A 12,685-nucleotide genomic window follows, 5' to 3' on the forward strand; every position below is an offset into this window, starting at 1 on the left:
CCATTTTGTCATTTAATTGAGGCTCATGGGCTCGGCTGCGAAACGGCGCACAGGGGAATAAGACGTCAAGCGGCTGAATTTCCACAGCCATTAACTGTTCCACACTCAATTAGAATGCATAGGATCCTGACATTTCATAACTTATGGGTCTCCAGGCTGATATAACCCCCCGCTATAAAGGAAGCAACATTGTGAAGACACCGAGCCAGATACTTACATCCTCTCTGAGGTTTTAACCAATTGCTTTGTGAATTTTTGCAGTGTAAAAAAAAATCATGGTTGGTTAAGAGCAATGCATGATGTGATTTTTAAAAAAAAAAACATTCCAGGGGCTCCGTGTTGCAGCTGCTGTTTCTGTGTAGGTGTGGCGTAAAAATATTGTGCTGTTTTGCTCAGAAGAAGCCAGATACTGCTGTTTATATGCTACATCATCTCAAACTATCAATTAGATCCAGTTTCATGGCAACATTCCCCTCTTTCCTTATCTATTAAATCACACTGCATACCAGAAATAACAAGAACGGAGGATACACGTATGACACTGTTGTAATGCAGCATAAATATGAAATATGAACGGCAGCAAATTGAGCCACTTAATAAAAACTAGGATTTTTTATGCTATGAGCCATCTCGGGGAAGGTGATCCTGACAATCAGAATTATGATGAAAGAAATGTAGTTTGATTGCTGTTTAATTTTCTTTGGTGATCTCTCGCCGCCGCTATAGCTCAGGTTGAAAACAGACAGGTTCTATTTGCCAGGTAATTAATAACAGTCCGCTGAGGCAAGATTCAGCTATTATTTCTAATATGGTGTGCGATTGTAAAAAGTACCTTTTCCAACGGTACGATTGCATTCATTTATATCTTGTTATATTGTAAATGCTTTTCCAGAGCTCTAATTTATACAAAGTGAAGGCAAAATTTCACCAGAACCATCAGTAATCGAATTTAAAGGGAGGCTGCAGCTATCTGAAGGGTTACCAATTAATTCAAATTGATTGCCTATAATAATTTAGTCTATTACAGAGCAGCATTAAGCTTTCATTACATGGGCCGTGACTGTTCCTCCTTTGCGTTTTTCAACTTATTTTTCATCAAACAGGTCTGACCCTTAATAACTCAAATCATGAATACCTTTATGTAATGTAGAGGTGATGAGTTTTAAGAGAGTTACTGCGAACATAAAGTACTGAGCATGGATAGGACGAGAGCAGAGAAATTGAAGCCAGAGGTTGGGCAATAGATCACACTTTCTTTGGGCTCTCCGTTGGTGGCAAACCAATAAAGTTAAAATAGGTGAGGCCCTCTGCCATGAACAACAAAGCACCATCAGCAGTGCCTCCAAGACGGAGCCTTCTATAGGTCACCACTGCTGTGACTCTCGACAAAATGACAGATTAACGACAACAGGTTGAGCCCCGTACTTTCGGCCGCCCACAATCTCAATTATGTCTGTCTTAATGTACACTGAACAGCCACAATCGCAGGGCCATGGACAGGGTAAACACACTTGCAGGAAGCAGACTAGTGACAGGATAATAAAGTGCCATGATTGATTCAGCTTGCTGTGTGCCACATCGGTTTATTGTGTGGGAGGAGTGGTACCAGATTGTGTGGGGTTCTGTGATGAGCTATCTGTTGTCTGGGGCTCTGAGCTGAGATTCTATGTAAATGTAAAGATCAAGCTCCTTATAGCTGCTGTGTAGTGTTTTGTATTGTTTTCAACTAGTCTTTAAATAGCTGTTGTATATTATCAGTGTTTATGGTAAGAGTCAGATCTAGTATTGGAAAATTAGGAAGAGCCGAGAACTAGTGAATTATAATAAAATAGCTAAAATTCATAAATGCGCTTCCACCAATGTATTAGGATATTTTACTTAGTCATGTTTAGGCTAACCCCCCTCCTTTTTTTTTTTAGATCTCCATAATATCTTTTCATAGTGCAACAATGTAACATGTTTTCAAAAGGGTTTTAAAAATCTGTTACCTAGTTAATATGTGGCCAGGAGCAACTGTTTGGCTGTGCACGTACACTGGAAAAAGAGTTAATGCATATTAATGAGGCCTATAAAAGCAACTAATTGAGCATTCCGGATCTTGCTGAGTTGGGCATCTGTGAGTGACATTGTGCAGCACCAGGACCTACACCAGACTGCCCTTTATTAGCTCTCTGAACTGGGATGTAGGTCAGGCCATTAAAAGCAGGAAGGGCTCTTTCAGTAAATATTGCTGTGACAGCCTCATACTTGACACCACAGTATGTGAGCACTGTGCGGGCGGCGTTTGCAGCAGCCGCACGGTAAATACCTCTAAGTAAGGAGACGTTGTCGAATGAATTGCCGCACCAAAAAGTTGATCCTAGTTTAAAGCAATTTAATTGAGCACAATAAAAAGCAGCCATATGCCTCCCATAAAAATCAACAGCGTTCCATGTCAGTGCTAAGTAAACACGCCTGGAATTTCAGTTTATGCCGAACATCTTATAAGTCTCATATCCACTAATTTTGCTGATGATTGAAACAAAACTCCCATCCACTTATTGTTTAGTCATTTGGAGGTAATATTCACATTAGTTAAAGGGCTGCTTGTCAGTTGCATATCATAAACCCATCATTATTTTAAAATAGAGACTTGTTTTGTTCATGAGGAGTACAAAGCTTTGTCAAAGCATCGCCACACTCAGGTAAAGACACATTTAGCAGTTAAATGCACTTTAAATCAACACCCAGCCATTAAATTTCAGAGTGATGACTGAAATAAACCGAGCTAGACAGAACACTACACTAAATCACCGTCTAAAACTATAAGTAGTAGGGCAGTAATATCTCAATAGGGGGCAGCACACTGTCATTACAGATTGGCCTTTAAATCATATTTAATTGCTCTTTTGTGTAGTAGACTGAAACTGCAGTTTTCCTCGAGCTTGAAATACACCTTTCTTATAATCTACTATACAGTGTGCACCATATAGTGTCTGTCTATCAAATTCATTCTCCATATGCCATCCTTAACAACCTTCTGTCTGCTCACGTGCATATCTGTGTTGGTTGTTGTAATAAAAACAGACGGCAGCACATCCAGTCATGGACCACACTGTGAGGTCAAGCAGATTCCTCCAACGCCATCGCCTTCGTTTCTTTTCCTGTCATCAGCTTTGGCTGGTTTTTACTAAAGTGTCATAAGCCATTTGATTGTAAATCTTAGTGACCTTGAAGTCACTACAGAAAGCAGAGATCCGTAAACCAATCATCGCACGGCTGCCCCTGTCAGCCACGCTCCTGTTCACGCAGTCGCTGACTGAATTTCCTGATGTTAAACAGAGAGAGGAAAGGGGATTAAAGCTCGGTTCAAGCTGGTGTTTTGTGAAAAACAAAATGTCAGTTTTTAAACTTTATTTAAAATCTAGCCAATATTGGCCAATAGAGTACTTCTGCTAAGGAATAATTTAATAAAATCACCCTGTTCACTGGAATGCTCGTAAGAACAGGGCATGCAGTGGATGCAGGGGTGTTACAGACTTAGCTAAAAAGTCAGGATGAAGACTAATGATACTGCAGCCTTCAGCATTTCCCAGACCACGTCCAACTGCTCTGCTCAGCAGCAGCGCAAACATGAGTGTTATTATGGATTCGCAGACAAATTGATTTCTGTGAATGTCCTTTAAATCTTTTCGAGATAAAGAATGCTTGCTTCATTTCTGTGGGATGATTTTCAGCTGTATCAGGAAACTGCCTGCATACTCCAGCTCTGGATTATTGGAGCCGCTGCTTGAAGGCTGTCTGTACTCTCGCTGAATATGATTCTCAGAATCTTTCCACACGAGTTAAAGAACTGCTAAAATTTTTCACAACCTGCGGCTCTGCAGAGCTGTGACCTGGATTCAGTCGCCACCTGATTTCACACCTGTTCTCCAGTTTGCTTAGGGACTAAAACTGCAAGTGTTATGATAGCGTATGATCATCAGTGCAGTAATTACCAAGTGTGCCACCCACGAGAAATGGAGCAGTCACATTTTTTAGCTTTGCTGGGCTTGGAAATTTTTTTCTCGTGAACATATAATGATTAATAAACTGAGACCACTTTTCCTGCTACATATTGGCTCTTAGCATTCGAAAATGTGAAAGTGGTTTGATAATTATAGACCAAACTGCATGAATACATTTAGCCAGAATAGTTTCTTTCACTCAGGATTTTTTTCATTTGTGAAGCAAAACTACAAGCACCAGAGCTACCTAATTTTGTGTTAGTACTAGAAAAAAACTGAAGTTATAGGCACTTATTTCTTTAAGGACTTTGTGTTTATATTTCTTTGAATTCGAATAATTTTTTAGCAAAAATGATTGGTTTATGTGCCTAAATTGTTTTGTTGCTATATCAACTCTTGTTTGTTCTGTTCTGATTCTCGGGACAAGCATTTGTATGATGTTGTGAGAGTGCAGTAGGGATGGGATACAATATCACTTGTCGATTCTCTTATCTATTGTTATTGGGTCGTCATTGGCTTTGTTTTGAGAGTCACCACCATTGCTAAGCAGCATTCATGCAAATTAAATGCACGTTGGAGGTGAAATGTTTCTGCATATTTGTTGAGGTATTTCCCTTCTTTGTTTTGTTGGAGTATTGTGGTCGTTATTCAAAAAGTCATTGTTACACAGAACCCTTTTCTTAAAAGCAAAGCAATGAAAAAGTAATTTGTTATACTACTCGTTACATTACTTTAATGTTACTCTGTAAAATGTTCTGAAACACAGTCATAATCATAGTCACCATTTAACAATATAAACTTGAGGCTAGAACCCCAAACCAACACAAATCCCTAATGGGGACACACTTAGCTAAGATCTTTCTCTTAGTAGAAAACAAAGTTGACCACACAAAGCAAAGATGAACCCCAGCACAAAAAAGCAATTTCCATAGTAATTCTACTTTAGAAATGTGAACAGGTAGAAAGGAAGGCTGCAGCCTGACTGCTCATCTGCTTGTCACCTGTTGAAGTTAAGGATCTGGCTGCTGGATTCACTCAGCTTTTACTCTTGGTTCTTGGCTAGCTTAGCGTTAGCATGCTGTCTTGGCAGATGCTTGATGCTTGTAAAGAACCGAAGTTTCGTTAGCACCCATAATGCAGTTGTTTCTGTCCTTGATGCAGTTTTCCACTTCCATTCTTCTCGTCCTTTTGTGCAATAAAATAAATGTCCATATCCACGCTCTAGACTCCATCACTATTTTCCTCCTCTGACACACAAACTGTAATCAGCTGATAATACTGCAAGTGCAAGAAATGATTAGCAGGATCAATAGGTAGGCAGACTAATGATTCCAAGGAATTGGACTACTAGGAACCGGTTCTTGATTCCCATCCCTAGAGCGTAGGCTATGTTGGTTGCGGCTTTTACACATATAAACACACAGAGATAAGAAGGAACCAGCCCAAGGAGAGATTTGTAGATAAAAGTCAACCAGTGGGAAAGTCTATGGATGTACAGAGATGACCATTTAGCAACAGCATACAGAGAACAGTTTCCACAGCTAGCAATAAAACGTGAAGCACAAGGATAGACAGCATCCAACCTTTATAAGTACTGGCCAGGTGCATTCATAAAAAGCAGATCACCATAAGCCAATACAGGTTAGAAAAATTGAGAGGTGCATAACTGCACATGCACAGTTGCGCCATGTGACAGGGGTGTACGGTGAGCATAAAAACACGGCTGCATCTGTCACCCACTTTGCAACCCACCAAGCCCCCCAGCTCCTCATTTCATGCTGTATTTGATTTCATTAAAACCTGCCCTGTTCAGTACTCGAGAACCTTGCTGCTAACTATTAATTGGCACAGAAAGAATAAAACAGGCTTATCAGACTGATGTGTTGATGAACACATAGGGCTATATACTTGGTTCCCTTTAATTTACATTTTGGCTACACAAACAAATAAAAATACTGAATGAATTATTCTCAGATAGCTAATTGGTACAATCACAGTCTCAGCATAAAAACCGAAAACATTGAGAAATGTACTATTGCTTTTTTCCATCATTAAAGGTCTGCAGATTGCTTGTTTTAACCCACTTCCAGTTTAAAACAAGCATATATTTGTAAGCTTAAAGCAGACAAGTAAGTAATAAGTTAAGAAACTCTTTGTTAGATTGAACATGTGTTTATGTGATCTAAACCATTCAACAAGTGTTCCCATCCTACAATTTACTGCTTTTTTTCTCTCCACAGACAGATTTTAAAAGGTTTACATATGAGTAAAAACACCAGGAGCAGAACACAAGTGAACTGTAGCCCTGCAGGCTGTGTTTCCCTGTTCTTGACAAAGAAAGGAGCCTCAGTAGTTTAGTGCAGGATCCAGCGATAGAGATTAGCATGGAGCCATCAGCAGCGCTGCAGTCCCTCCCTACCTTGCTTCTGCTGTCAGACCGCCTCCTCCCTGCTTGTCAGAAGCTCCGACGAGGAGCTGTAAAAACCTTTTCCCCTCTCCTTAACAACTGCAAAACAACACGCACACACCCCGGCTGAGGTGCCTGCTTTTCTGAGGCCTCTGACAGGACGTGCTGCAGGCACAAATTGTAATTCATAAAGGTTAAGGGGGTCAATGCCTTTTATTACCAGTCTGAGTGCATCCAGCTTGATGGGGCGGGCATGCAAATGGAATGTCTCAGAGTGTTCTATGCAAGAACTCAGACAGCGAGTGCGTGCGTGCCTCTGAATGGGAGGAAGTAAAAGGTGGGTAAAGGGTGTCGGGGGGAGGGGGGTGGGATCGGCTGCTCTCTCCACCCTCCACAGCCATGTAGGACCACACAGCCGCTGCCCGGTTAATTAGACAGTATGACATTGACCTCAGGTAGTTAACGGCCACTTTGATGTGTGCCGTCTTGCAATTAATATATTGTAAATCTTCGTGTTTTATCATACGGTTAGCTCTGACCTATAAGTTGCTGCGCAGCACTTGGACATAAAGTGTGTTCTGTCATTCTACATTGTGCATTAACACAATTCAGTTGCAACGGGGTAAATTGAATCTGTCAGATGGTAATTTTGCCAAGAAAGCTCTCTATTCATGCAGGGCAGCTGTGGGTACAATGTAGCTTGCCATCGCCAGTGTGTGAATGTGTGTGTGAATGGGTGAATGACTGAATGTAGTGTAAAGCGCTTTGGGGTCCTATGGACTAGAAAAGCGCTATACAAATGCAGGCCATTTACCTATTTGTCTTTTGTGCAAGAGCTCTAGTCCAAACCAGACATAGAATCAGAAAAATATATAAAAAGTATTTTACCCACAGGAGTGTTGCTATGTCACAATTAATGACTAATTCACTAGGAAATTTATAACAGTGTCACTGTGGAATGGGTTGGTGTCTCTCCTCTTTTGTGCTGTTACCATGACCCCAGCAACAAAGGCTCTGATCACATCAGACCCTATTGCTCCCTCTGCTGGACCTCAATGAGAATGACCTTGTTCTTCGTTAGAAAATCTGTACATGTTTCAGGCTGTACTCACCATACAATGGTTCAATAACAAGATAACAAGTTTGTAATTTGAGATATTGCCAATCAGTGTGCAGGTTGGAGACAGCGGCAATGAGAAAAAGACAGGAGGGCAAGTTGGAGGTGTTAGAGTTAAAGATATTAGCATTTACATTGGGATTGACCAACATGGAAAAAAATTAGAAATTAGTATATCAGAGGAAAAGCTCAGGTTGAGCAGTTACGAGACAAAGTTAGAGAGGAGAGGGGGAAATGATGTGCAGAGGAGGGATAGTGGATACTTTGTACAAAGGGTGTTGAAGATGAAGCTGCTAGGCAGGAGAACAAGAGGAAGACCACAGAGAAGGTTTAGAGATGTAATGAAGGAGGACATGCAGAAGGAGATTGGTGTGACAGGTGGATGATGCTGGGGATAGAGTGAGGTGTGGCAGATCCACTGTGGCGACATAGATGCTTGGCTCTGGTCTGTAATGCAAGCTTCCAAACACCTTTCACTTCTGCAATGTAAAGTTCAAATAAACATAGGTCACAGATTCTGATCAAATACAAAGATATAAAGATATAAAATAGAATAGAATGGAACATTTAAGAACAGAATATCATTAAAAAGAAGTGCATACAACAGTATAGAACAGAACAAAATAAAACTGAATGGGTTAGAATAAACAGCAGTACAATTGTAGATCTGAAGGGAATAGTACATAACAGAATAAAACGAATTATACCAGAACAGAGTCAACACAATACAATAGAATGGAGTAGCATGCAGCTGTTATGTGTTTCTCAATGCATAAAATCTATCACTGTCTTCCTCTGTGTTTCTGGTACATATATGATCTACTGACTGATCCCACTCAATGGTTATGAGGTCAGAAATCTGTGGTTTCATGTTCATTGTAAAACTGAAAAGATCATATCTGAGGAGCCAGTGGGACTTTCCTTCCTTTAAGCCAGCTTGCAGCAAAGGCATGCTCCCCATGCTCATTACCTTTCCATCACAGACCAGCTGCTGTGGAGTCATTCATCACGATTACAAATCTGCCTGGTGCTGGTAGCCTGCAGCTCCAACATCAGCCTGTGAGGAGCATAGATAGGCCCTAGTCATCAGTCCCCCTGGACAGAGTGTTAAATTCACACCACAACAGGTGATAGAGGTGGACAGCAGCGGGCAGGTTTTGTTATGAGAGAAAAACTAATGCTGAAATGTGGGGTTGAATTCTACCTCTACCTGAAAAATGGTCTCACAGTGTTGGCCGTGTTAAATTCAAATATATTACACGAGAGAAAGAGAAACTAATCATGTATCTGCACTTAAAAAAAAATCACTCATTTTCACAGCAGGACTGAGGATGTGTGTGGGTACACATAAATATTTAAGAGTGGATAAATTGATGTTAAGTATCCCTACTCAAAAACTTAGCATTGCCACTTAATTATTTGAGTTAATTAGTTACATGATTTTGTTCAGTAATGAAATACATCCTTCTTCTAAACCTGTTTAAAAAATATAGAAAAGTATCAAGTAATGCTTCAGACTCAGTGATTGGTGATAAGAAAGAATTGGAAAAGCAGATAAATGTAATTGGGGGTTTTTTTTTAACTTTAAAAAAACCTGATTTCTTAACATTGAATGTAGTAGAACTGGCCATTTCCAATAGTATAAAACATTTTTAAATGTCCATCTGAACTTTTTTTCTCACATTAAAATAAAAAAAAAAAACGTACTTAAAACATTTATTGATAAAGTTTCTTCCCGGCTGATTTTCAATAAAGTTTAATTGAAACGACCTGCCCAGTTACCATCCGGGCATCTTACGAACACACCATCGCGCATGCGCACTCTTCCACTGTGGTTCGACCTCTGCAGTCGGTAAGTGTGTAATGGCAGTTTGAATGAGAAACGTATCTTTATAAATCCCTTTTCATCCTCTCTTTAAGCTTCGCATTGCAGTGGGCAAGTGAGGATAACATACAGAACGGATGTGAATGCACTTATGAATGCTGTTATTTTCTCTACTGGGCATTTTTACACCCGTTTGACCTTAATTCTCTCCGATCTTCCCTCCATAGAGAAACCCGGGATTCAACCAGATTTGACCGAACCGGTTAAAACTACCTAAACTAGAAAATGTACGCCTGCGCTAAGTTCGTCTCCACGCCGGCTGTGGTGAGTTTCTCCTCGTCTGTGTGTTTCTTTGAGTCGGACTTCTCTTAATGTCGCAAATAAAGCCGGTGGGCCTCTGGTTGAACTTGACTGCAGCTTTCCTGCAAGGGTATCAGACTAGGCCGGGAGCTTAGCCGGCTAATGCTAAACCAGTAATTCACATTCCTTTTTAATGGCAGCAGAATGGGTGCAATGTTCCTGAAATTTACGCATGCGATTTTTAAAATTGTTAATAATAATGCATCTATAATCCTGCGTTAGCCTTTAGCACGTAGCTCCCATTATGGCCGCTAGCTAAGGTCATTTAGGCCTTCTATTAGCAGAACAAGGCGCAGAGTGCACAAGACCTCGCACTTTGCAAACACTACAGAAATGGTTACATTTTCCGTTTGGGCTGCCAGCTTGCACTTACATATATCCTGGAGTGTCTTTATCCAAGGTCATGATACTGGTTTTGGAGGCTAACCAGTTTGAATGACAACACAAATGGGTGTTAGCTAACTTGCACTGGATTTTTATTGTAATATGCCAACATCATTGCTCAACAGTAAACTTTTAATACTACTTGCAGTCATCACTAAGCGCCACAGGTCACACATTGCAATGAATTACACTGTGACATTCAAGGAGTCATCCACCTTCAAACATATCCACAAATGGGGAATAGTTGCCACTGTTAAAGCACATGTGTTGTATGATACTGAGCATACATTCATGTAAATTGTTTATCTGGACTCATTATTCGTGTTTTTGGTGTTGTTGTTGCAGGTCCGTGCTGGTTCCCGGGTTCTTTACCGACCTCTGTCTGCCTCTGTGCTGTCCAGGCCTGATGTCAAATCAGAGGTAAGAAGAAATGCAGGCTTTCTGCAACTTCTACAGCCCTTCTTAACAGTGCAGTGTTGGAAATTATTACCTAAATTACCACTGTCAATTTTGTATAGCACATTTCATAATACGTAAACTCCGTGTGCTTACCATAAAAGATAAAGACCAGCTATGCAAGTCTGCAGTGTCTGAAAGCAACAGATCAAAGTTTTAAAAGAAATAAAATACAAGTTAAAACACACATGCAATAAATAGTTCAACCTTTATGTGTGGATTTCTGCTCTGTAGTTTATCTTTACGTTTAAAACTTGCCAGTAAAATGGCAATTTTTTTGATTAATGGTGTGACAGAACTGCTTAAAATTTCCCTAAATTTCAGACTGTGCCTCCTATATTACTCCTGTCATCTGTTGCCACACTGTTTTAAATGTCAGCTGATGTTTACATTGAGGCGGGCAGCGAAAGGACAGTGTTTACAGTGCCTCTTCTCTTGTTACAGAGCAGTGTTGCTCTGCTGCCTCAGAGCCCCCTGAGCCAGGCTACACTGAGAGGCTTCCAGACAAGCGCTATCAGCAGGGACATTGACACTGCCGCCAAGTTCATTGGTGCTGGAGCCGCCACAGTCGGAGTAGCTGGATCTGGTGCTGGAATTGGGACAGTGTTTGGTAGTCTCATCATTGGCTATGCTAGGTTTGTTTTAATTTTAGTGTCTTTATTCTTCACTATAACGCTAATTGATTCCTTGTGTGTTCTGTAAATGTGCTGATATCTTATTTTCTTCCTTTCTTTGCAGGAACCCATCTCTGAAGCAGCAGCTGTTTTCATACGCTATCCTGGGATTCGCCCTGTCTGAAGCCATGGGACTGTTCTGTTTGATGGTGGCTTTCCTTATCCTGTTCGCTATGTAAAACTCTGCTGTCAGACAAAATTTTCATTACAGATGTGACTACATATTTTATTGTGGCTACCAAAATTGTTCCGTGTTGGTGTCATGGGAAATGTACATTTTCAAGTCTTTTAGACACTGTCAAAAAAGCCAAGACATGTATTGTACAAATGTAAGAAATTACGTGATTAAAATACATGTGTTTGACTATTTAACAATGGCAGTAACTTTTATGTCTGGATTATAAATGCTAACACAACAGAAAGCACTTGGCCTTCATGAATGTCATCTTTTCTGTGAAGCAGGTGCTTAGACTTGCCATTACTCAGCCTTGTTTTCATAGACTATAACATGCAAGCTTTTTGGGGTCCACCTTAATGACTTTTTGGTTCAGCTGCACTTAAGTAATATTGTATTCAGACAGCAAGTGAGTGCTTGCTTTTGTAAATGCCACTGAATAAATCTAGCTGATTTTAATTGAGCTAAGTAATGGGTTTTGAATTTTTTGACTTGTGATGAAAGCCCCCGGTTTCAAAAGCTGACAGATTGGAGTCATTACACCTTTATTGTTGGCTGCTTTCACTGGCTGAGCTTAAATTTGAAGAGGTAAAATCAGTCTTAAAAAATGCCAGAGTTGATAATCATTAAGTCACTTATCAAGCAGAAATGCTTAACATTCATTGTTAAGGGTGATCTTTAAATATCTCAGTTTAAGATTTGGCTCACACAAACTGTTGCTGTACAATCCTTTACTATGATAAGGTAATATTTGTCACTTGTCATGACAAAAAATGATCAGCATAGATCCAAATGTATAACAATATAAAATGGTGATCTATATTGTGTGTGTGTGTGTGTGTGTGTGTATATATATATATATATATATATATATTAATATTAATATTAGTTCAAAATGGAGTGTATATTGTAAACTAGTGCAGTTAACTAGGGATGGTTTATGGTTTATATCCACTCCCCAGGTCATGGGGGACCGGAGCCTTTCACAGATTGCCTGAAATCATGTTTAAAACCTTGAAAGTCTTGAGCATCAGCAGTGACAAAAGGATTCTGGTCAGATAACATATCGGATCTGTTACTTTTTTAACGCTTAAAAAAAATCTTGGAAGGTTACAACATTAAAAATAATAGTAATGAAAATAACAAAATGATTAGAGATTGTTTTATGTATAAAAAATAATAAAAGGGATTAAGTTGGAGCCTCCAGAAAACACTGAAAACTAAATCAGTAATTTTCTGGAAGGAGAAACATCAGAAATATGACTTTTGTTAGCAAGGATATTTTATATGCCTTAAAACAT

At 39.8% G+C, this 12,685-nt stretch overlaps 1 protein-coding gene across 4 annotated transcripts; it reads left to right on the forward strand.

Moving 5' to 3' along the window:
* Window positions 1-9,288: 9,288 nt before the first annotated feature.
* Window positions 9,289-11,847, forward strand: atp5mc3a (ATP synthase membrane subunit c locus 3a). 4 transcript variants are annotated; one of them, XM_026144467.2, is made up of 5 exons: window positions 9,289-9,474; window positions 9,563-9,659; window positions 10,425-10,499; window positions 10,980-11,170; window positions 11,274-11,847. In XM_026144467.2, exons 2-5 carry the CDS (start codon window positions 9,621-9,623, stop codon window positions 11,386-11,388), a joined length of 420 nt encoding a protein of 139 aa, XP_026000252.1. In that variant the 5' UTR covers window positions 9,289-9,474; window positions 9,563-9,620; the 3' UTR covers window positions 11,389-11,847. The 4 variants fall into 4 exon arrangements, with proteins under 4 accessions (XP_026000252.1, XP_026000251.1, XP_026000253.1 ...); XM_026144466.2 differs by having other exon boundaries at window positions 9,292-9,362; XM_026144468.2 differs by having other exon boundaries at window positions 9,318-9,450.
* Window positions 11,848-12,685: the final 838 nt, after the last annotated feature.

This window comes from Astatotilapia calliptera, chromosome 16 (assembly GCF_964374335.1).
Source record: "Astatotilapia calliptera chromosome 16, fAstCal68.1, whole genome shotgun sequence".
NCBI classification, from domain to species: domain Eukaryota; kingdom Metazoa; phylum Chordata; class Actinopteri; order Cichliformes; family Cichlidae; genus Astatotilapia; species Astatotilapia calliptera.